The 25,840-nt window shown below is 39.7% G+C and overlaps 1 protein-coding gene and 1 long non-coding RNA gene across 2 annotated transcripts; both read right to left on the bottom strand.

The window, feature by feature from the left end:
* Nucleotides 1-4,884: 4,884 nt before the first annotated feature.
* Nucleotides 4,885-14,193, bottom strand: LOC146480815 (uncharacterized). Its single transcript, XR_014864595.1, has 3 exons — nucleotides 14,028-14,193; nucleotides 13,113-13,179; nucleotides 4,885-6,048 (listed from the first exon to the last, which is right to left on the bottom strand). It is a non-coding gene; the product is annotated as an uncharacterized LOC146480815 (long non-coding RNA).
* LOC146480816 (uncharacterized) lies at nucleotides 8,055-11,322 on the bottom strand. Its single transcript, XM_085109048.1, has one exon. It carries the CDS (start codon nucleotides 11,320-11,322, stop codon nucleotides 9,619-9,621), a length of 1,704 nt encoding a protein of 567 aa, XP_084965174.1. The 3' UTR covers nucleotides 8,055-9,618.
* Nucleotides 14,194-25,840: the final 11,647 nt, after the last annotated feature.

Below are 25,840 nucleotides of genomic sequence, written 5' to 3'. Positions count from 1 at the left end.
CGAGGCAAAATTATAAAGAGGGAATCTCTTGCGCCAAATTGGGATCGACAATTTTTTTTGCGGGATCAGGGATCAAAATTCCCATCGCGTTTGGGATCAGGAATCAAAAGTTTGGGTAAAAAATGTGATCAGTTATAAGAAACTATACCTCGTTAGGGCCCTGCTATGTATCCAGTCCTCTTGGATAGCGACAAGAAGCCGTTGTTAACGAGTCACTTAGGACGCAGAATAGACCATCTCTTCTATCAGTGGGTGACTAAATTCAAATCCGATCCCAGTGCGTCCTGACCTGTAACTCAAACGTCTGGAAAAGTAAGCTAGATTTAATTATCTATCCAATTAAATTAAACTTAGTCACATACCCAGTTATGGAAACGTTTGTGACTGTTTTTATTTAAAATCACATACAAATTAGAAGGACAAGGACTCGGCTTAATGTTCCTTCATGTTAAATCCCCGCTGTTGTCCCCGCTTCCAGTGAATGGCCCATGTCAAACCGATATTTTGTTAATTTCTCCCGCCCCTCGGGGCCAGAGCATTGTTCTGAAATAAGCAGTAAATCCCCGCTATGTTCCGGGTGTCTGGGGGCACGCGGTTGCATGTTCCGGCCCGTCCGTCAACGCACAATTTGGCATGACACTATTGTCTATCTGTTGTTTATCATATGATGATGTGTTTCTACAATTTTACATTAAAACTATGATCCGTGAATATAAATATATGAAACATATAAACTGCGAACGAAAGACCAAGCAGAAGAGACCCCTCGCAGTCACCCACCGAAAGCATGAAAAACTCAGGCCTGAACTGGCGCGATCCGAGCCCATGACCTCTGCGATGAGCTCCCAGTTAGCTTCATAGCTCAGTTGGTAGAACACTGCACCGGCATCGCGGAGGTCATGGGTTCGAATCCCGTTCAGGCCTGTTTGGTGGATGAACAGTGTATAACAAGATGCCCCTCTAATGGCATTACACGGAATGCTTAATGTAGCCCCAATTATTCCCCATTGTATGTTTCGCAGATATTTAAAAAATATCCTCCCTTGGCCATTGAAATAATTGTCTGAATGGTTTTATTCAGATATATTGCGTGATACTTATCGTTGTGTTACTAGGAATCATACCAGAGATAACTATGCAATAACGTCATGACCCCGCTGAACTGGTCTGGCCTCCTCTAGCTCTAATTCTTCGCGTTGATCATTCGATCTGTTTTTTAAAGCGGATTTTCTTTGCTGTGAACTCTCCCAATTTCCGCTGTTTCAACTATCGAGTACTACCTAGAAGTTATTATTTCGATTTACTGCTTGAAAAAGGTTGGTTTTCTCTCTGAAAACGGCAGATCCGGAGTCGTAAATTCAGACATGTGGCCGCCATTGAACGAAAACAACTTTTCCAAATGATGATTTGCTTTGACGTCACACAAGTAGAGATGAGTGGGTCCCCTCCCTCGTGATATACGCGCAGATAATGGAGTTTGATTGGGCCGCTTTTGTTCAAGACAATCAAAACAATAGATCCCTTCTGGGAGAGGGAAGAATTTAATCTAGTTTTAATGAATAAATCAAATGATGATTTGACGTCACACAGAAGTGTTGAGTGGGTCCCCTCTCTCGTTATATGTGCCTGAAAAATAGATTTTGATTGGGCCGCTTCTGTTGAAGACAATCAGAACAAAATATCCTTACTAGGGGAGGACAGAGTTTAATGCATAAATTAATGTGCACATTTGCGACACCGATGAAAAACAAGATGCCTGCTATACTGGCATTACGCGTGATGCTGGGGCTGATTCATTTATTCCGACTGTATGCTTCGCCGATTGATAAAACTATCCTTGCTAATGGAATAGTTTGAGCCACGACGATCGCGTTACGTTGTTTCCCTTGCGTTACGCTACTCAGGGTTTCAAGGGAAATTGCGGGAATTCCATTGCGATAACGTAAGCTTCTCAATGACCTCTTTTCAGTCTCGCGTCGTGGTCTAAGACTGTCAAACAAAGCACGATTCCTTCGCCAGGAATTTACCAATTTCCACCGTTTTAAATGTTGGGTGCTTCTTAGAAGTTATTCTTTCGATTTGCCGCTTCAAAATGGTGAAATTTCCGTTTGAAAACGGCACACTTGAGTCCAGAACATGTTAACAATATGGGGCCAAATTTAATCTGTTTTTAATAAATAGATCAAATGATGCGTTGACGTCACACAGGTAGGGGTGAGTGGGTCCCCTCCCTCGCGATATAAGCGACAAGAATGGATTTTGATTGGCCTGCTTCTGTTGAAGACAATCAGAACAATACACCCCGAGTAGGAGAGGGGTGAGTTTAATGAATAAATTAATGTACCGATTTGTAGCTACGAGGAAGAAAAAAAAAAAGAAATCGACCCGTTTTTAGACACGGTATGCCCCCTCAGGGCATCCCGCGTAAAAAGATACCCCACCGAAACCTAGACACGTCATGCCCTGCGGGCATTCCGTGTAATCAGACAAACAGTGAGCATTGTTAACCGGCTATTGTATAAAAGATCTAACATCCAGAGTAATTTCGTTTCATTTCAACTGTCAAATACTGCAGTGAGCACATCACTAACAACCAAAAGACATAAGAAAAAGGAAAATAAAAAGAGAAAAATAAAAGTCGGGCCCATGACTCGAACTTGGCTCGTGACTCAAACTTGACTGGTGGGGCTACGAGTAATCTCGTTGCACGAAGTGACTTAGCGTTCGCTACTTCAGCAGAGTAAGCCCAGTTACTGGCCGACTAGCTTCGACTTTTGACCACCATGACTTGTAGCCCTTCATTTCTTTTACATTGGCTGACTTTTTCTATCAATACGTCAAGCTGTTCTGCTGCTTGATCCGCCTGTATTAAAATTGGGCCGTTGTAAGCATCCAACATCAACGACTGCAATTTATTTTTGGACTGGCTGTCTTGGAAGTAAATTTTATTCCGACTTAGGTCTTGTTTAAAAAGAAAAAGGTCAGATACAGTCTTTTCTTTACAACGATCTCTTTAGCTAAACCTGTGGATCCAAACCACATCCGAAATAATCAAATGTTTGTGATGCTATATTTCACTGCGACCGAGGGAAGTGCATCATCCACGGCTTTGTCGAGGACCTCAACCATTAATTTGACGTTTTCCGAATTTACGCCGGGCTTTGGTACATACGCACTGACTAATTTGACATTGCCGTAACACAGGATCAAAGGTGGTCATTTCGAATTCGTTGTAGTCACTAGCAACACTTTCGCAGCCATCCAAGCTTACAGGCTCGTCAACGAGTCCCAGGGTAATACCCAGCCGTATTTTATGTTCTGACGAAAGAATAACGTGATCTTCGCCCATACCCAATATCAAAATTCGTCCAAGATGTTTCGCCCATATTTTATATTTGACGCACCAGCAATAGTTGTCGCAACGGACATAAAGGAATTTTAAGGGAATTTTCAAGGAATATTTCAATTCTAAGCACTTTTGTAGTTAAGTTTAAATTTGTTTGTTGGTGAAATGATCGACGACCTCCCAGACCTATCGAAGAAAAAAATGGCTCGCATTACTCGCGTGACTCGCAGATTTGGCAGGCCCTGCCATTTTTCTCAATGCCACTACCGACATTTTAAGAGTGACCCTCTGTAATTTTCAACTAATTTCTCGCACTGTTTCGGAAAGTCTCTGACTTTATTTTCAAAGACAAAAAAAAAAAAAAACAGAAAGTAGGACAAAACATCGTTTCAGGGAAGCTAATCCTGCGGTGACGTCTATATTCCAGTCTTCACGCGGACTGTAATGTCAGTTCACGATTTACCTGCTGTAAATCTGCGGTTAATCTGAGCTCACTGAATAAGCCTTATCACGGTTTTCGACGCCATTTTGACGGGTAGGCAAACAGGCTTGAAATAACAGTGTTTGTATGGAAATCCGATGTCAAATAATTCTCATAAAACATCGCCTCTGAAAAATTCATGAATTGGAAACTTTTGGCACTAGGAAAAGGATTTTAAGGACAAAATTGGAGGGATGTAGCTGTGACAGAAAGCGTCCAGTCGTGTTTTGAACTTTCCATACATTTGTCTGTATAGCGAACCAGCCGTGAGCTGCTACTAAAAATAGTTCGCGGGGAAAAATACAGGGATAGTTCGGCCACATTACACAAACTAAATGAGTAGAAATTATCGCAAATTTGTTCAGAAAACGCGAGTGTAATTTTTAAATCCCGTAAGAAACTTGGGCTGAGCATCTGGCGAAATGGTATGACCAATGGAACAGAAAATTCCCGGAATTTCCAAACTTCCGGGAAAAAGGACAACAGGTTATCGATATATTTGATTCTTTACCGGAAATTTAGGTTGAATAGATCGCGCCCTTTCAATTTGGGAAACACGTCCGGTAGTAATTTTGATTTGTCGATGGAAACAATGGTCCCTTGACGGTCTTTACAAAAAGGACACGAGGAGACCCCGCGAACAAATGTGTTTGCCTGTGGACAACTGGCCGCTGTTGCCCCCGTGCCAGGGAACTTTTGTTACCCAGCGTGCTGTTCGAACGTTCAATGTGTCCATGGCGTTCTGGCCGCGGGTCTTTCGAAATTTCAGAAGCGAGCCGACTTGAAAGAAAATCTTTCTAGCAAACGCGATACGGCTTCAATCGAGTCGGAAATGCGCTGGAAGGATAGGTATTCATCTCTACTTTGATTCTATGAAGGAATTGGAACACCAGAGATGATTTCAACGGATTTATTCCGTTTCACGCTTCTGGCATGGCTGAAATAGAGTTCGGCCTTTCGTTACACTTAACAGTGGAAACGCGAATGACTCTAACTCACCGAAATCGCTCCGAATCGGCTTGAAAAGCTGGTAAATGACAAAGAATACAAGACGAAACAGGGTAAGTTGACTTTATTGACAAAGCACTGTTATTTTCTACCATTTTACACAAATTTGTTGTATTCCCATACAAATCCTTATAATTCAACGGTTCCCTGATATTGAGTTTGGGCTGCCTGTGATCAAATGTTCATCTTTAGGTTAGCTTGAAGCCTCATTAGTTCAGTTATTTTGTCCTGTGATAAAGGTTCGTCACGCTATCTTTCCTCCCCAACGAAAAGACCCAAAAGAGCGTCTAGAGGGAGGTTAATCGAAGTCGAACATTTGGAAAACATCCGTCCTGAAAGGAAAGGTGCCCCTTAGTTTCGGTCAATCGAAGGAGGTAGCAGACAACACACATACTAGCTGTTGTCTTTTAAGAATACGTGATTCGTTGAGTTTATTTTACGTCCTTGTTTTTGTCCCGTAATGTCGGCCTAGCATGCATTATACGCAGACTATGAATAATTTATGATTTTAATTAAATTCCGATTAAATTAATAGAAACTTTACGTCTGATTGAGTGACATTCAGCCCACATCACTCGCTCATTGTGCCTGCGCGCATTCACGAGTTAAAAACAAGCCTCCGAGAATTACGGTCAGAGTGTAAACGTTCGTGAACCCTTGTGCTAAAACGTCGAGTGGTTTCCCCCGACATAGAGAAAGATAGGAGACAACATAGGAGAATTTGTTCTTTGATATAAGGGGTTAATAAATGCAATCATTCTTTACTGACTGTCTCAGGAGTGTTCTTTTGGAACTTCTTTTCATTAATAGTGGCCTATTTCATTTTACAAATCATTGAGCTAAGCACACGTTACGTTGAGGAAATCTTATAAAAAAACAGCGGTTTTCAAGTGAGTATAACTCTTAAGAGCAGTGACAGACATCTTTCCTCTAATGATTAGATAAGATTTGCCAACCCTATTTTTGACCTATAGTTGCTGTTCTATGATTTCACCGCTTTTTTGATTGTTTGTCTAAAGGAATTAGCCGTTTATTGATACTTAATGCCAATAAAACTCGCCGATTCAAAGCACTTCATAATGTCCAGGACTTGGTTTTCTTTAAGCTATATGACGAGAAAGGCAACCCTTGCTGTCCGCCACTTCTACCTTTTCCAACATGGAAAAAGCGAGAGGAAATGTTGCTGGAACTTTGGATGATCTGGGCGGTGGATCTGACAAAGCAAAACAGATTGAGCGAAAATGAGTTTTGACAGTTTTGATTTTGATTTGTATAAAAAGCACCGGACTCTAACACCAGCTGCAGCCAAGAGCACTCTTGAGCTGACTGCACACAATTTTTTCCTACCATGTGTTGCCTTCTTTGGACTTGGTGGCCGTCTAATTAAACTGGCCTCGTTTGTTTACTATTTCCCTTTTTTTATATGTGTTAATTCCCCGAGGGGGTAGGCGAAAGAAGTACTCCCCATACGACCTTCAGATTACTAGTCCAGATGCTCTACCACTAAGCTAGTTACTGATACAGGGTTGACTGCTCTAAGAACTTTCATTGGCAACTGAAGAGATTCATTTAGAATCGAAACTGCAGTCTTGCCTGAGAAACAACACTAAACCACTTGTCAGAAGAAATCGCTGAAGCATCCTAAAGACTCGCATGACAGTTACCGACTGTCTTAGCTTTGAATATCTGCCGGATGCGAGCTAACGCACAAAACAATGGAGATACACGTCAGCTCTAAGAACATATAATACATAAGTCTTTCAGTCACGAAACAACAGAGCTAACAATGATCAACTTTTTAAAGACGTGGATCTGTTAGACTCTCATATACATGACAAAGGAACAGCCTGCAATCTCACTGCCAGTGAGCCGTTGTCGCATATCTTTCCACAGTAGCAGCGAATCACAGTGGTTAAATGGCTCTAGTGATCGATATTATTATTAAAACGAAAACCTGAAAGTAATATTCACTTTTTCGTTTACCACAAGCAAATCATTATATAAAAGAGAAAAACAACCAGAAGACATAGGAAGAAGAAGAAGAAGAAGAAGAAGAAGAAGAAGAAGAAGAAGAAGAAGAAGAAGAAGAAGAAGAAGAAGAAGAAGAAGAAGGAGAAGAAGAAGAAGAAGAAGAAGAAGAAGAAGAAGAAGAAGAAGAAGAAGAAGAAGAAAAAGAAGAAGAAGAAGAAGAAGAAGAAGAAGAAGAAGAAGAAGAAGAAGGAGAAGAAGAAGAAGAAGAAGAAGAAGAAGAAGAAGAAGAAGAAGAAGAAGAAGAAGAAGAAGAAGAAGAAGAAGATGAAGAAGAAAAAAAAGAAGAAGAAGAAGAAGAAGAAGAAGAAGAAGAAGAAGAAGAAGAAGAAGAAGAAGAAGAAGAAGAGGAAGAAGAAGATCGTTTCCCAAACTTCCCGGTTCCTTTGACGTGTCCTTAAAGAACATAAACAGCTAGTTTAAACTTAAGCAACTTATCATTTATATGACATTAAATCTCCGGAATATCCGTCTTTTCCGTGTGTTGTGAAAAGTTGTTTGACTTAAAAAAAATTGTGCTAAAGTTTGACTGCTGGTATAACTCAAGGTTAACTTGAGTTTCATATTGCCGGGAAATCCGGAAAATCCGTCTTTTCCGCTTGTGATGACAAGTTGATTGACTCAAATAAATTGTTAAAAGGTAAAGGACTGCTGGGGAAACTTAGTATAAACCAAGTTTCGAATTCATATCTCCGGGAAATCCGGAAAATCCACCTTTTCCATCTGGTAATAAAATAGTTGTTTGACTCACAAAATGTTGTTAAAGTAAAGCTTGAACTCTGGTAGAACGTGAGTTCAACTTAACCTTCATGTCTCCGGAATGTCCGTAAAATCCGTGTATTTGAAATGAAAAACAGAAATTTACTAAGACTTGACTGCTGGTGAAATTCATGAAGTGCACAACTTTTTTTATGAGTACGGAAAAAACGGATATCACGGATTTCCCGGAGACATGAATGTTTAATGATTAAACTTGTAGTGATGACTGACACAACCTTTTTTATATGATGACGGAAAATACGGATTTTCCGGATTTCCCGGAGATATGAATATTTAATATTATTCAATGTTAATTTAATATTATACTTCTCTTTTTTACTGGAAGTATATATATATATTATTATATAATATAATATAATATAATATAATATATTATAGATTAATATATATACTTACAGTAAAAAAGAGAAGTATAATATTAAATTAACATTGAATAATATTAAATATTCATATCTCCGGGAAATCCGGAAAATCCGTATTTTCCGTCATCATATAAAAAAGGTTGTGTCAGTCAGCAGTCAGTCATCACTGCAAGTTTAATCATTAAACATTCATGTCTCCGGGAAATCCGTGAAATCCGTTTTTTCCGTACTCATAAAAAAAGTTGTGCACTTCATGAATTTCACCAGCAGTCAAGTCTTAGTAAATTTCTGTTTTTCATTTCAAATACACGGATTTTACGGACATTCCGGAGACATGAAGGTTAAGTTGAAGTCACGTTCTACCAGAGTTCGAGCTTTACTTTAACAACATTTTGTGAGTCAAACAATTATTTTATTACAAGATGGAAAAGGTGGATTTTCCGGATTTCCCGGAGATATGAAGCATCGGTTGAACTTTCTTGCCACCACAGTTCAAGTTTTAATAAAATTTGTTGGAATCAAACAACCTTTTCAAAACACACGGAAATGACGGATTTTACGGATTTTACGGAGATATGACGCTTAAGTTGGACTTACGTCCCACCAGCGCTCAAGCTTTAATACATTTTATTTCAGTCAAAAAACTTTTCACCACGCAAGGAAGAGGCGGATTTTACTGATTTTGTGGCGATATACATGAATCTTATGTTACTCATTCACGGTACAAATAGTGTTAATCAGATGTTGAGGGATATTGTGGAAAGGTTAATCCTTCAGGAAACATCTATAAAGTTTGTACATCACAGAAATTTGTTTTTGGATTTGTTCGCTTTGATGCCGTGTTCATTTCCAGACAAGCAGACAACTTATTAACGTAAATATCTTCTGCCGACTACGTATCTATTACGGAATTACTTTGATTACGATTGCAAGCATCTTTCAGTCTCAAAAGGCAAAAGGCAGCCGCGAAAAACACAGAACAAAGGGTTTTTGTAAACAAGTTTGACGACGACAATTATTTCTGGTCTTCATTATTACGTTCGGTCCTAAATACTGACACAAAATGCAGCATATCTGTCGGTCGTTCCTTTGAATTATTGTTAGGAAACAGCGCCATTACCTGGATTGTATGAGAGTTTTGATTGCATTGTTTGGGCATCTGAATTAATTTCATTTAGAGAGCAGATCTATTTCGAACAAGTGTTAAGTCGTTAAAGGCAATCAGGAGAAATGAATGGTCGTGGTTCTCAAGGATTTGACGTCAACATGCAATTTTGTGACTACTGGCATGGATTTTACAAGACAATGTATGCAATATCAAGTTTATTGGGTTGTCGAGGCCTCTTTTGCGCCGCTTTATGTCTAATTTTTTTTCCATTTCGTCTGGTAACATAATCAAGGAAGAGCAAAATCGTTAAAATTCTGTGCCAGTTCAGTTTGATGAAAAGCAAGCATTTTGCTTCAATGGCTGTTGTTTGACTTTACTTTACGAGAAAGCACGTTAAGCTTTCAAAGTAGCAGATATGCCAAAAAAAAAAAAAAACGAACAAACAAACAACCTATATCATTGATGGCATGTAAGTGTTTTTATGCGGGTATAAGTCCCTCTGGTGTCAAGCCAGCGGCATTTTCATTCCAGCCCTTTTCTTCAGAGAGTCCGCAGTTCTTCCCTCTTGAAACTTGAACTCAGGATCTCTAAGAATAGCAGTCCACTGTCCAAACCCGTACTTAGTTATCCCTTCCTTTAGAAAATAGTCCTCTTGTGTCGTGAATTTCAAAACATGACGAATGTTCCTCTGAGAGCGCAAGATTCTTTTAGGCAGGGCGTCCTTTTTGGGGGAGGAGTTTTCATTTTGCACTGGTTCAACAGAAGGCCCGGCGTTGGAAGTTGAATCGCCGAGTCTTGCGTTGACGTCCTCCTCCACTTCTGACCCCTTGGCGCCTTGAAGTTTCTGTAGGCACTCGTGACCCTTTAAAGCAACTTCTCGGGATCGTTGTTTTTGATAGTGAACTTTAGCAACGGCAGAGCTGTGTTTTTGGTCTTCGGACAAAATCCTCTGCTCTTCGCTAGTGAGCTGATTGAGGCTTTGCGTTTCAACAATTTGGCGATAACGCGTGGGATGGATGTACTTTCCAATTGCATCAAAGACCAGTTTGCTCATGATCTCGCCCAATTTACCGTGCTGGTCTCCATTTCTGTTGACGAGAACGTAATCACACTTGGGTTTAAGCAAAGGTCTAACGTACGAGATGTAGCCATTGAGCACTTGCATGTTTGCATCGGAAAGAATCAAAGAGTCAAATCCATACTTTCCGGCAGTCTTGAAAGTTTTCTGATCAATGAATCCACCCTTTTCCTTTGCTGTATCAATCATGTCCACCGTCAAATATTGATAAGTCATAGGACGTGATCCCTTCACTTTGATGAACAGATACATGGCAACGAATTTCGTGGCAAATGTCAAGTCCGAGGGGTTAACTTGAGCTGGACTCGATTTGCAGATCTTCACGGTATTTTCGTAGCGCGGCAGATGGAATTTCACGACCTCCAGCAACTCCTCCATTGTTGCCCAGTGGCCTCTTGCTTCCAGTGTTTCGATGTCTAAATCTTGTGTCCACTGCAATCGCATCATCTTTGCAACTGTCTTTCTCGCTCTTTTGAGGTACAACTCTGTTGCAGAGAACTTTTGAAAGACTGCCTCTGATGCACCGTGTAGTTTTCTGAAGTCGATCATTTCGGAAATAGCCTCTATGTAGCCTAAACGCCCACCATGGCCGAGCTTGCATTCGTCTTGTAAGTAGTCGATAAACCTGAACAACAAATTTGGAGAACATAAACTAAAGTCCACCACGTCAAAAGTCAACTCTTCCTCGTCTTCACAACAAAATCTTAGAAACTTAAAGCATCTTGTAACTATTTGTTGCGCTGCGCGATCCTTCTTGTAACCGCCACCACTTCCAGTCAACCATTTCGTGAACAACTCGGCAATGTCACACGATAATGAAAACGAAGGAAGTAACTTTACGGTATGCTTTGTGCTCTCGGTTGTTTGATCTTGAATTGGTTTCACCATCGGAACATTTCGCGAATCTGTGATTTCTTGCGAACTGGGCTTTTCATCAAAATAAAAGAACCAACTGTGCTTGTTATAAACATGTTTTCTGCACCCTCTTTGACTTTGAAATCCATCATGGTCGCACTCTTGTATTGGGCAGTGATACAAGCTGTCGGTTTCATCCTTTTCCAAGTGAAGCCGTTTCGGTTTGGGCGACGCTCCATCGATATCCGACCAATTGACTTTACACTTCTTGCTCATTTTGCCTTTTAAGCGCATTTAGTCGACACGATTTCCTCTAATTCTGAACCGTAACCGAGGAGCCGATGACGAGCAAAGGAACTGCATATATGTTTGTATTTGTCAAAGCATGCCCTTACTTGCCCGCCCTCATTACTATTGTGCAAAATTCATGACAGTGACATGCCACCAAACTCGCCCAAGCAGGTCTGAGCGCGCCCTATTGTTTGCCTCATTTCCAAAGGCCACCTTAATTTGGAACCAAATTAAATGGGAATGCGTAGAAAAATGGTCCAAAATCTGTTCTCAAACGACCAATTTGGGAACAACATGTTCTATTCACAGAGAGGACTTCGGAACAAAACGGTCCTAAATGACCAATTTGGGAACAATGTGTTCCATTTACAGATAGGAACTCGGAACAAAACAGTCCTAAATGACCAATTTGGGAACAATGTGTTCCATTTACAGATAGGAACTCGGAACAAAACATTCCTAAATGACCGATTTGAGAACAATGTGTTCAATTTACAGATAGGATCTCGGAACAAAAAAGTCCTAAATAACCAATTTTGGGAACAATGTGTTCCATCGATAGATAGGAACTCGGAACAAAAGGGTCTTAAATGACCGATTTGGGAACAATGTGTTCCATCAACAGATAGCAACTCGGAACAAAACAGTCCTAAATGACCAATTTGGGAACAATGTGTTCCATCAGCAGATAGGAACTCGGAACAAAACAGTCCTAAATGACCGATTTGGGAACAATGTGTTCCATCAACAGATGGCAACTCGGAACAAAACAGTCCTTATTTATCAATTTCTGAACAATGTGTTCCATCAACATATAGGAACTCGGAACAAAACAGTCCTTATTTATCAATTTGGGAACAATGTGTTCCATTTACAGTTGGGAACTCGGAATAAAACAGTCCTAATTGATCAATTTCGGAACAATACGTTCCATTTACATTTGGGAACTCGGAACGAAATATTCCTCTTTTACACTAGAGTGAACGTTTTGTTCCTACCTTGTAAAACATCTGGTCCTCTTATAGTCAATAGGAACACAAAAACGAGGAACAGTCCATACTAGAGGAACGTTCCTTTTGGAATATAGGAACAGGCAACGAAACTTAAAATCAGCGATAAAACGAGTCAAAGACAAAAGAAAAACTCCAAAAAGCGCAAGTCAAGCGCTTAGGTGAAATGAAAACAATCTTTAAAATCTGGTGAGGTCTGTTTCGATCGAAGGCAGCAAAACCCGCCATGATCAATTTTTGGGAAATGTGAAAGAAGAAGAAGAAGAAAAAAAAAAAACAAGAGAAAAATTAAAGTTGAACCCTGACTCGAACTTGGCTCGTAACTCGAGCTTGACTCGTGCTACGAGTAAACTCAGACAAATGTATGGAAATGTCAAAACGCAACTAGATGCTTTCTGGCACAGCTACATTCCTCAGTTATTTTCTGTAAAATCCTTTGCATTGTGCCTAAAGTTTCCAATTAATGAATTTTTCAGAAGCGGCGATGTTTAATGAAAATTATTTGACATCGGATTTCCATACAAACACTGTTATTTCAAGACGTCTTTGCCTACTCATCAAAATGGCGTCCAAAACCGTGATAAGGCCTATTCGATATTGCAAATGCGATATTAGAAATCTATCTTGAAATCGCTAAGTTATCGATACGGTACAGCGAAGCCATGGAGACTTGTGTACTTCCTACAGAAACAGTGGAAAGGCTGACAAATAATAAAGAGTTAAACTGTACATTTTTCGTTAGTATCTGATCACTTTTCACATTACCTTTGCGATCAGTTGTTTCGGAATGCTCCTTCACAGCTTGAAGTGAGGTTTCGCCCAGGAGCACGATCTGTGCAAACAAATATGGAATGTCAGGGGCACTCAACAAGAACATTAAAGCAAAAAACACTTAAAAGTTACTGACAGTAAATATCAAAACTGATCCCACGACAGATGGGAAATTTCACATTTTATTTTGTTTCATCAAAAAAATAGTTCCGCCGCTCTTTCGCTTTTCTAAAACTTAGAAAAGTTGAATTTACGGCTACACGCCCGCTTTGGCCCCCCGGAAAAACGGGAAATGGTGTATCTTTCACATCATAGTTCTGTGTAAGTCAATGCAGTCACATTCTCAGAATTTTCGAGCTGTCGTTGGTTTTTTGAAAAGGCTAGCTGGTGCTACTTCGTAATTTTATCGAGATATTTGTCTGTCCGAAAACGAAAGGAATTTGTTTTCCAGTGTGCGAAATTTTGTGCCAACATTTTAGGGAAGAAAACAAAAGATTTTCTTTCTTTAAAACTACATCCGAATTTCTGAGGCGAAATACATGTAGCTCTCCGTCGCTTCAGATAGATATCCACCAAAATCGTGAACTGTTGGATGGCCCTAGATTTTTTAAAACATCCCGCACGATTCTCAATTGCCGTGACGAGAATTCGACAAGTTTCGATTTATTTGACCGTCTCTGAATAGTTATTAAGTTAGTGTGGAATGCGTCTTTAACTGAAACGGTTGCCGGTAAAACATTCCCAACGACAATTATCTGAACTGAAGCGAGGTGTTAAAAATATGTGAATCTTATCCTTCGACAAGTGCTCTAATCCTTTCCCAGAGCTCTCTCTTATCCCACCCTGCATGAAATAGGGAAAAAAAAACTTCGATAAAATAGAGTAAGATTGACAATAACCCACATGTACCTCGCCTGTTGCAGACATCTTGGACAAGGATATGGCGAAAACTGACTAATCAGTCCTTGTTTAGAGGCTGAATGTTATTTAAAACAAAACCAGGAAAAATCGACACCCTCACTTGCGAAGAATCAAGAATTCTATGAGCAAACAGCTGATTGGAATGACATGTTATGTTTAGTGAATTCGGTGTTGTTTATCACCTTATGGGACTTGTGTTAATCTTGTGATTAAACAAACATACAACTGTGTTGTGTAACTTCAGTGAGAGGTTTAACATTTCAATGACTGAATATAGTTTTAATGGTGACAATCTGCTAACTGTGGAACAAAACATACACATGGATTTCAAATATGTGGGTTTTACATATTTTACGTTTATAACTTCACCTCTACGAGCATATTACGAATTCAATCCACAATTCCCTGCCACGGCCAGTTTGAACCTGCTAGCTCCGGCTCTACAGACTGGCGCCCTAACCAATTGGGAACGTCAGTTGATGTTTACCTAATTATAAGAGAAATTGTCGTAAAAAATTGGGACTGAAATATTTTAGGCAGATTTAGGAACATTGGATTGTGATAAAAGACTTTTATACAGAGATAAAGAGGGAGGGTATGTTCTGCCTAGCTCGAATCTGTTACCAAAGGTTTATAAATTAAGTGAAAATTAAAGTGGAGTTGAAGGGAACACCAATTTAAGTAACTGAACACAGCTGGTGTACTCATGAGGCATCACAATTCATCCAGAAGGAATTGAAAAATATAATTGGGATCAGTCAAGTGTTATTTGAGAGATAGTGGGAATTGGTTTCTTTATTAAAAATAGTCTCTGTGGAATTTTTATGGGAGTAATGCTTCAAAAGCTGGTTTTGTCTAGAGTGGGCGTATTTAATATGCCGAAAATCTCTCATGTAGCTGCATGCTCCGGTCCGTCCGTGTCAGGTCATGCCAACGCACAGTTTGGCATAACACTATTGTCTATCAGTTGTTTGTCATATGATAACGTGTTCCTGCGTTAATTCTGTGATCCGTGAATATAAATATATGAAACATGTATAAAACTGCGAACGAAACACCAAGCAGAAAAGATCACTCGCAGTCAACCACCGAAAGTCTGAAAAACTCCGCCCTGAACGCGTCCAGACCCATGACCTCTACGATGAGCTCCAAGTTAGTTTGATAGCTCAGCTGGTAGAACACTGCGCCGGCATCGCGGAGGACATGGGTGTAATAAACGGATATCGAATGTTGTAGTGTTTTCTTAAACGTTTTAATCATCGATAACGTACTGGTACAAATCGGTTCACCTCTATCGCATTCTTTCAGACAACTGTCGTCGAATTCTAACTCGTAAATCGTATACTAAATCATCGAAATCGTCTCACAAATCGGATCAACCACAATCTTGTTAATTTAATGATAAGTATTCCATCCTAGCCTTTTCTTGACGCCCACTACTGTGTAATAACTAATTACGGGGGATCTTTACAAAAGCTCAACAGAGCTTGCTTAAGGTGGGGGTAAACGTGAATTTGAATGGAATATTTTGAGGTTTGAAGGAGAGATAAAAGAAAGAAAATGATTTTTAAAACACCAACAGACAGTTGATACCCACGCAAGAGCACACCAGGTTTCTAGTGGACTAACTGGGTATCCGTCTATTAATTATTAACTACAAATTCTAATTTGAAAACCTCACTAAATCTTCAATATTTTTTATTTCTCTTAATTTTACCAATCCTTCCAGAAAAACTATCTCCTCCCAAATATACCCAAAATTCACCTAAAAATTCACAAAACACCCAACAACATTGGTTTCCGTTTTAAGCAGAGAGATTTTGGACTCCTTGAAACGTGAACGAGATATTTCCATGAAACCGATTTTGATCGGCATGAAAACGGCTTTAAGGTTTGCCCCCGCCTTAAGACCAACATTTTCAAGAAATTCCTTGATGTAATTGACATCAACCTAAAAGATGTCAAGAAATCCACGAGTTTAAGACTTCTGTCAGAGTTGTGAACGAAAACAGTAATTTTATGACGTTATAGGACGAAAATAAGCTTCGCACCAAAACGAGGCCGTGCCTCGTGCACGTCTAAGAAAATGTGTCCCACATGGGAGGGAAAGACGCTGTCGCGTCTTATATAATGTTTTCAGCATCATCAGGCTATTGGAGCTCCCTCGGCGGGTGGACCGGTGAGGGTGGGACTCTGCAGAGATTCTGCGCCCAGTAACTCTACCCCAATGAGGGGGTAGGGAGGAGCAGAGACGGGGGAGCATTTTGCTCAAATTATTTTTCATTTTTTTTTTATTGTTATATTAACATGTTAAAAGCTGCGTTTTCACTTGTAACTACTTCAAATGGATGTATCCGGCACTATAAATTCGATTTAAATGTTAAGAAAGCTATGTTCTTGTCTTCCTTTAAGATCTCCTTGCCTCTTAAAATAAATGAGTTTTGTAAAAACCTAATAATACATGATGCAAAGGGTGTAAGGCAAAATAAAGAATGTTATATCTTTATCAACCACGTTTTTTTTGTGTACTTGCTTTTCAACTGGTCACGTGATGAGGTCATCACGCCATACCTGCCTCGTCCCCAGTCGCCCCGCGCTCACTCAAAGAGGATAAGCGGGGCGCGAGGAATGAAGGGAAGGGAAAACCCTTCCTATTTTTTCCTTCCCATCAGCCCCCGCTTGCGTATTTCTCCTTTCAATAAGTCTCTGCTTGCGCTTCTAGCTCGTTCCCATGCTATCTCCGATTCGTCCTCGTTTATCCCCGTCAAAATCCCCAAGAAAAGCCTGTGGAGGAGGCAGGGGTAACCCTCCTGCTATGGTAACCCTAGCACTAGGGTAACCCTTCCTGCTGGTAAACAGGGCCTTAGCTTGCAATCGGGTGGTCTATAAATAACTCCAATCACTACGTTTTTTCCTTTGCGTCATTGATTTCTACTAACAAAGACTCAGTACAATCGTCAGAAAAAGACAAATCAGCACGATGCTTAAATTCAAAGTAATCAGCGAGATACACAGGACGAACATATACATTTTGATGTCTTTAGTGTAGAATTAAAGCTTATCTAAAGCATTAGTTGATCTTTAATTGTCTTTAATTGTGACATGAAATATCCAAAAGGTAAAATCGATCTTTACTGAGTCTTTAATGGGCCTTTTATTGTACTTTCATACCTTCAAACTTTAGCTCTTATTTAGAAGGTCTTTTTTTACTCCCAAAAGTGCCACTTAGATTTTAACATCTTTAATTTCGAAATAAAGTAAACTTAAAGTGTCATAATATCTTTTAATATCTTTAATTGGAAGTTAATGTTCTTAAAGGTAACTTGACCTTAAGGTAATCTTGAATCAACAATAAGTTAACTTTTCAGGTCAAGGATCTAATTACGCTTGCTCATCGATCGCATGGCAGCATCAGCATCACCTAAGCTGTCTTCCATTTTTTTTTTTCGATTGCCCACAAGAAACTAAGCAATATCAAAAAGGTTTCAAACTTTCCCAATTCAATCGAATAATCGTAGTTGATTGACTGTAAATACTGAGGCTACTCACTCTCAGCAGTGGAGATATGTAGCACGTTTTTACATCTTTACATGGCAAATACAATTTGAAACACATAGTTCTTGAAACAGCTTTATGTGTAGGTCTGATAATTCTGCTCTTGCTGAGTATAACTATGAAATCCTCCAGGTCCTCATGGTACTAAAATAAAAACAAATCATTATGCTTGTAACTATGTAACATGTACAGTAACTCATAGAATCTCAACTAAAACAAGACTACCTGTAACATTTATATAAGCACTTTGTCAACAACATATTTTTAATCTAAACCTGCAGCCTTACTGTGGCCACACAAAATTAAAAGATACATTGACATAAACACCTAGCAATATACTGTCACTTGCAAACTATACAAAGCACTAAAATAATAATTATTTTCATAATCAAACTGAACTTAGTAGTCACTCATAAATTATATGCATAACAGTCTACAGTGTGTATGCAAAGCTAAAAACATCACCAAATCTACGGTTACTCAAAATAATCACTTGCAAACCAGACAAAGCCATAGGAACTCACATAACAGGTCACTTTCAAATTCAGTTTCCTCTCTTCTTTATGGCGTTTCGTTGCGGACAAAAATCCCCCAACAAAACGAAGTGACTTACTTGGGGAAATAAACGATGAGATTAAAAAAATGAGATCGATGAATTGAAAATTTTATTTCAAAAAAAAAATAATGATCCACAATTTAAGAAAAAAAATTTTGTTCGAAGTCTAAAAATTGAGTCGAGTTTCTAGAAAATATGTCTGACGCAAAAAGTCAGTCAACCGGAAAAATCAACACCGAAAAAAAAAAACTAGTCGAGAGGAAGCGGAAACTGATTTGCGCGTCAACCGGATGTAAGGAGCATATCCTTATATGAAGTGATGTGGGGGCTACGCTAGGCTACCCGCGGTCAGAAACAAAATGGCCCGTTGGCTTCCCAACTTTGAAGACTTCTTTCTTTCTTTGGGAAGACTGATAGAAAGTTCAGAAGAACAGTTGATTTCAGCTTCTTATGACTTATGATACCCCAGAATTTTTGGTCCGTCGATTAGAAGAATACGAGCGAACACTGTCAACTTTTTGTGAGGTGTATGGGCAAGCAGATTCACAGCAAACCTGCATTGCTCAGTTAAACCACCTGCCTGAGAAACAACACTTAACACTTGTCAGAAGAATTCGCTGAAGCATCCTGGAGACTCCCGTGAAAGTTACTCACTGTCTTAGCTTTTGATATCTACCAGATACGAGCTTACCCACAAAACAATGGAGATACATGTCAGCTCGAAAAACATAATACTTGTCTTTCAGTAACGAAGCGACAGAGCTGAAAACAACTGCAAGAGGCCAAAGCTCTCGAAAGTGAGGGACAACATTGATCATCTTTGTAAAGACGCGGATCTGTTAGACTCTCATATATACGTGATAAACGAACATCCTGTAATCTCACTCAGACTGCAGAAAAGCGTGAATCACGAGTTATGAAATCCACGGATCCCAAGTCTTCATAGATAGCATTTATTTAGCGCTGTGTGATATCTTGCAGTTGATCCGAGCCGGTAAACAAATGCCACAGAGCTAGCATACCCAATGGCATATGAAACACTTCTCCTAACGGCTCAGAATGATCATTAAGGCCCGGGGGGGGGGGGGGGGGGCACTTGACTCATGTTTGGGTATAGGGGTGCCGCTGGGGGTTTGAAACCTTGATCCTGTTTTGGACGAAAATAACTTTAAATACCTATCCTGTATAGGACAGCACCCTCTATTTTAAGATTTACGACAAAGGACGACATCTATCTCTTGTGTTACACAAGTGTTTATTGGCAATAGTAACAACATTTAATGGCTCACTGTCACTTACCGGACGTGATGTTCCACGCATTGAAACGCGAATAACAATCACAACAGATAAAATAATACACTACCTAGAAGTGATGGCGAAAAATCCCAAAATTTCGCATTAACAGCGGTGAACCTAAGTGGAAACTCAATAGACGAGAAGTATTGTTCATTAAAACAAATACAGACTAACGTCTCTGATTTCGGATTACCAAACGCAAGACGACAGTCTTGCAACCATACCCTGTCTAGGGCCTAGGATGGCCGGATCCAGGCCAGACTCGATTGAAATTATATACTATACCCTGTTCGGGGCAGAAAGGCCAAAAACCATACCCTATCCAGCGGCACGTCCCCGTATAGCTCATATAGGGGAGTACCCCCCCCCCCCCGGGCATTAAGGAAACCTCCATTCAATATACTGTATTTGAATTTTTCCCCTCATGATCAAGATGAAAATCATTAAGCAGAGCTAAGGTACTTTTGAAGGCTTTATTAGAAATACCTTTGCGAACTGCAGGAGTTGCGTTGGCCCGTCAACACTTTTAACGCCGAGGTTTGATTTTATTGTTGGGGCAAGCGGTTCAAGTTGTTGAGGACCGCGTTGACAATTTGTTGAACAGAACTCGCAGATTTTTACCGGCCATGTTTGCTGCTTTGAGGAATTCCCGCGCGAAGAATTTCACCTTCCCGTATGCATAGCACATCACTTCCTGTAAAACCATAAAAGGATATGCTACTTACATCCGGTTGAGGCGCAAATCAGTTTCCGCTTCCTCTCGACTAGTCTGTTTTTTTCGGAGTTGATTTTTCCGGTTGACTGACTTTTTGCGTCAGACATATTTTTTAGAAACTCCACTCAATTTTTAGACTTCGATCTAAATTTTTTCTTAAATTGTGGACTATTATTCTTTTTTTTAAGTAAAATTTTTCGATTCATCGACCTCATTTTGTAAATCTCACTGTTTATTTCTCCAAGCAAGTCACTTCTTTTAGTTAGGGGATTTTTGTCCGCAACGAAACGCCATACTTCTTTAAAGCAATTAAGACCCATTAGAATTTTTTTTGCAAAGTGAATGAGGATTTATCTTCATCAGAAAGAGTATGCACTTGGCCCTCATTTTCAAAACAAGGCTCAAAAGCAATTCCTGAATGGTCTATGTATGGGAGACTTGTGAGGAAGGCTGACTAATTTCTGGTTTTGAGCAATCATGACAAAATTAGCATCACTTGCAAATTGTCAGACAATTTATGACTCAGGAAAGCCCAGTCCTTTTTGTTTAACATCAAGAGTTTTAGTTTGTTTGCTCAAAATGATAAAAATTTTGGCAAGATGCTGTCACTTGAAAACTGTTCAGGATTCCTTGCATCTTACATAACTAACATAATGAACATTAGGTCAACTGTTTATTGATCGTAATAAGTTTTAAGTAAAAACAAATGCTATCATTAAAAAAGAAGAAACAAGCAAATTCAATGTGGTCACTCAGAATGGCACAGAAACTATAAGATCTGGGAAAATGCCCTCACTCGCAAACTGTACCAAACATTAAGATCTCACATAAAAAAAGGCCAAATATCCCAAACTCCATTTCAGTCATGAACGCAAAGCCAAACTAAATCACCGCAAAATTTGTAGCTTGAACATGGTCGCTCAAAAAAGGAAAGAAACCCCTAGCGCTGGCAAGATGCTCAGCTGTAAGTTACAAACTGTACAAGACAGTCTATACTACCTTGTGCAATTTAAGACAAGTAGGACAAGCTAATTTCACTGGTCATCAATCATGAATAGTTTGTATGAAAGGCCAAATTTGTTAAGGAATCAACCGTTTTAAATGTAGTCACTCAAAATGGCACAGAAACATTAAGATCTGGCAAAATGCCCTCACTCACAAACTGTACCAAACATTAAGATCTCACATTAAAAAAGGCCAAAAATCTCCAACTCCATTTTCAGTCATGAACGCAAAGGCAAAAAAACACTGCAAAATTTGTAGCTTGCATAACGAGCCAGAGCCTCTGAGCAACCAAAAACCAGATATCACTTGACGAATAGTTGTTCCTTATTTGTAAATAATTTTTCCATCATTTCAAGTTATTTAAAAACAATGGAAAAACGGCATGAATTTGGTCTAAATAATAAATTTACAAACGGCGCCCCATAGTAGCGGTACTTGCATCAAACCACCACGCTACGCTGCCTTATTCAGGGAATAAAGTGTGACCTGAAAGGTATAAAACATTGTTGTGTTTGGTAGCTTTTGGTTGGCCCAGAAAACCCTAAACTAAACCCTAAACTTTTCACACATCTGGTAAGTTTTCTATTTTTGAAGTAAGTTTAAATTTTGAAATTGTTTGGAGCCGTTGGACTGGTTGCCTTAAAAAAAAAAATGCAATTTGTGATAATCCTAAATTAGCATAAATTAATATTTTGCCGGCACGTATCAGAGGGCTGGAGACGGGTGTTAGGCGCGGCGAGAGTTATGGGATTGTAGTTTGTAAATTGTGGCTATTAAGAGGGTGAGGCATTCTACGGCCATGCGCATGCGCCACCCTATGTCGTGTGAAGTTGTTGGCTAGCTTGGCTGGCCAACGCGCTCATATATCATCACTTTGTGTACCCGGTTGAGAAGTGGAGGCAAAATGGTCTTTTTCTCTTTGGTCCTAAGAGAGATTCGTACCCTCTTCCTCTGACGTCAGAGCTACGCACCACAACACCGGGCCACACGTTCACAACTGCTTTCATGAGGAGTAATTTTTGTATTTCGTTAACAATGATTTCCGATGTCTGACTATCTGGCATCTGAGGCACAACGATTTTAACAGCTAAATGACTTCGGACCGCCAAGGAGATCACGCGAATGAGCACGGAACAAAAACATAATTCTACGTGGTATCAATCTTTGCTTCTCTTATCATTTGTATTTGTTAAGCTGATCAGATCAACAATTGATCTAACGTATACCAGCAGGATTATCGTCCTCCGTACTTGCTTAGACATTACTCGTTTCTGCATCGTATTTTCTCCTTCCACTTTGCCCTGTTATCTTGGAACTGCCTTGGACGACTTTCTCGATCTGCTTCAGCCTTTCTGCATTTTCACGATCAACAAGGCGCCCCTCTCACCAAAATATAAAGGTACGAAGACTGTATACATCAGTTAGGCTATTTCTTCATTAATTTCAAACTCCAAGTGAACTTAACCTAGCCGTGAGATTACGCCATATTTCGTCAAAGTTTATAGCACTGCGCATGCACGAAAGTTGACAGACCCTCGAGTGACCAATGGAACGAGCGAGTGACATTTCCCCCACATTGCAATAACTCGTTCATTGCACATTCCCGCATTCACGAGTAACAAAAAAGCAAAGCAACGTTTTGACTTCACGTGCCTCTTCTCTCCTACCCTCAGAAAGGGAATATCTTCACTTCCTTTTTGATGTGCACATTAAAGCGCAGAGTTGCCACGGTCACGGAAAAGTTGGAATTTGGCATCAAGTCAGGAAAATTCTCATTTTACCTTTAAGCGAGCATTACACCTAAATTTGAATGAAATTCGAAGAGGTTTTAAGAAGAGATAGCAGAAAGAAAATGATTTTTGGAACACCAACAGACAGTTGATACCCACGCAAGAGCACCCCAGGTTGCTAGTGGACTAACTTGGTGTCCGTCTATTAATTATTAACTACAAATTCTAATTTTAAAACTTCACTAAAACTTCAATATTTCTTATTTCTCTTAACTTTACCAATCCTTGAAGAAAAACTACTCCTCCCAAATATACCCAGAAATCACCCAAAAATTCACAAAATACCCCACAACACAGATTCACGGGATAATGATAGGGTGTTTGGATTGTGCTTGAAACGGGAGCGAGATATTTCCATTAAAGCCATGTCAAGTGGCGGAAAAATGGCGTAACTCCCCCCGTCAGTGAAAAGGCGGGGATTTTATTTTTATATTGCCACAAGGCGTTTTAAAGTGAACGGTGTCCTAGTACAAAAATCGACAAATATTTAAAAGAAAAGCAGTTACAAGTTAATTAATATGCACTGCAAAGAAAAAATATCCGTACATTGTAAATAAAAAAACTCAAAACACTGCAAAATAAATTCACACTCTGCTATGACAAAAAAGTCAACGCACTGCAAACTAAATAAACCACTTACAACTAAAATGAATCCGCACACTACTAATAGCTCGGCCCTGCACACCACCAACAAAATAACTTCACTCGCTTCGATTCAGACAAAATGGTTTGCAAAACTCACAATCATGATTCTTCACAAGAGTTCTTAAGCTTGCAAAACTTGCAATCGTCACATACCGGCTACATGACTGTACATATCATGATCTTAAAGTTTTCTGTAAATATTTGCAAAATGTTTTGAGTGAAGATATATATTTATATATTTAATCGAGCCATTCATCAAATGAGCCCTTTTTGCCTATCCTTTCTACAAATTCCTTACCTCCCTTAATTGCCGCATCTTTGATAGTATCCACTGTTACAGCCTTTCTGTACTCGTATGTCAGGGCATCGTAAAAGGAATCTGCATTGAACATGGAATAATAGGCAGTTTTGCGGTCAACACGCATTGCTCCCGCTGAGAAACTTGCAATCTTCTTTGCAAGTGTAATTGCTTCTTCTACAGCTTTTCCTTTTGGTACAACTCGATTGACCAATCCCATGCTGTGAGCCTCTTGAGCACTCACTGGTCTGCCAGTCAGGATAAGATCCAATGCTCGTGAAAGGCCCACGATGTATGGCAGCCTCACAGCACCACCGTCCAGCATGGGGAGACCTAAGGTAAGATTACATGAAGTAATGAACAATGACATTTTCAACTTGCGGCACAAATGTGATATAAGGCCCTTTCCTGCTATGAATTTCAAAATAAAATACGAACACACTTTCAAAGGACTCCCAACTCATTATTTTCTCCTGTTTCTTATCGTCTCATAAATACCATTTAAACCCTAGGGTTCTCCAAAAACTCCAAAAAAAAAAAACGTTCGGTTTGTATGATAATTATTTTTAAAATCCATTTTCTATTAACTAGCTAAAGTTTTCAATGCTTTGCCTTTGGAAAATAATATTTATTATTACAAATCAAATTTCTGTTGGTGTTAGAATAAAATTGTTGCACATTGTTTACACCAGTTTTTTTCTTTTTCTCTCGTTTCCTGTCTGATTTTCTGAATTTTCCCTGAAATCCCCTCCTCTACAAAACCTTTGCCTCTCACAAGACTAAAATTTAGTCTTGTATTTATTGCCTAAAAACGTAAATAAATGGTTAAAAAACAGTGGATGGGAGAAGGAGGGGGAGGGGGAGGGGGGGTCTTGGTAGAAAGGGGAAGTATTGGGAAAGACAGGTGGGAAGTGAAATCTCCAAGGAGATGGCAGCTGCTAAGGAAGGGATGGGGGATCTTGGAGTACAAGGGGTGGGAAGTAAGAAGTTCATTCTCCAATTGCTTCCCCCTGCAACCCCCCCCCCCCCCTTCCCTAAAAAAATCAAATAAGACAATGTGTTACCAAATCTCCTGTTAACAAATCCCATGACTAAGTTTTCAGCTGCTACCCTGAGATCACACATCAAAGCCAGCTCCATTCCACCAGCGACGGCATATCCCTCGAGGGCACCGATCACAGGCTTACTCAGCTTGAGTCGAGTTGGGCCCTGAAAAATGGAAGAGAAGGAAATTAAGTGAATGCTGGTTTTCGAAATGGAGCTGTTTTTTTTTTTTTTGCAACCTTGAATAGGCGTTCCAAAACCAACGACATGTAACAACAATAACCATTGTAATGCAAAGGTATTTAAGGGTATCCATTTCAAATGTTTCAGCTGTTGCGACCTAATATAATTCTTTTAAAAAATTTTCTGGGAAGTGTTGGGTTCTTTGTTAGTTTTGGCTCGTTTTCCTCGATTCTGTTCACGATAGTTTTGACTGCATACCACGTTTTCCACACATTCAGCCTGAGAAAGGTACTCTTACTGTGTTCGTAACGTGCTTTGCGTCACCGTTGTTGTGGTAACAACTGATGCTTGGAAACCAACAAAAACATACAATTTGATCATATATTGAAAAGGTGGTGTAGTATGATGGAAATCGAGCAAGCAAGCCTTCCATGCGAAATATACCCCAATTCCACAAAAACTGTTGCAAACCTCCTTACGTTTCACGTTGTGTGACACGACTTTTTTCTGTAAAAAATAGCGCGTAAACTGTGATAACAGAGGAACCTCGCCTATTACGACGGCCTCGTTAATGCGATCACCTCGTTACCCTGGGGATACTAAAATATTAATACGGGAAGGCTCTGCCCGGAGGTCCGACCCCTTACTCTTTTATACTGATACCATTTTGTCAGAAAAGGTACCCGTTTCGTATACCTTCCATTGACAAATGGT

Source organism: Pavona decussata, unplaced genomic scaffold, assembly GCF_977016875.1.
Source record: "Pavona decussata unplaced genomic scaffold, jaPavDecu1.1 SCAFFOLD_52, whole genome shotgun sequence".
In the NCBI taxonomy this organism is placed as follows: Eukaryota; Metazoa; Cnidaria; class Anthozoa; order Scleractinia; family Agariciidae; genus Pavona; species Pavona decussata.
This window is presented reverse-complemented; position numbering and strand designations above follow the sequence as displayed.

Coding starts and splice junctions, on each gene's coding strand:
- LOC146480816 (XM_085109048.1), bottom strand. CDS start 11,322: ATGAGCAAGAAGTGTAAAGTCAATTGGTCGGATATCGATGGAGCGTCG.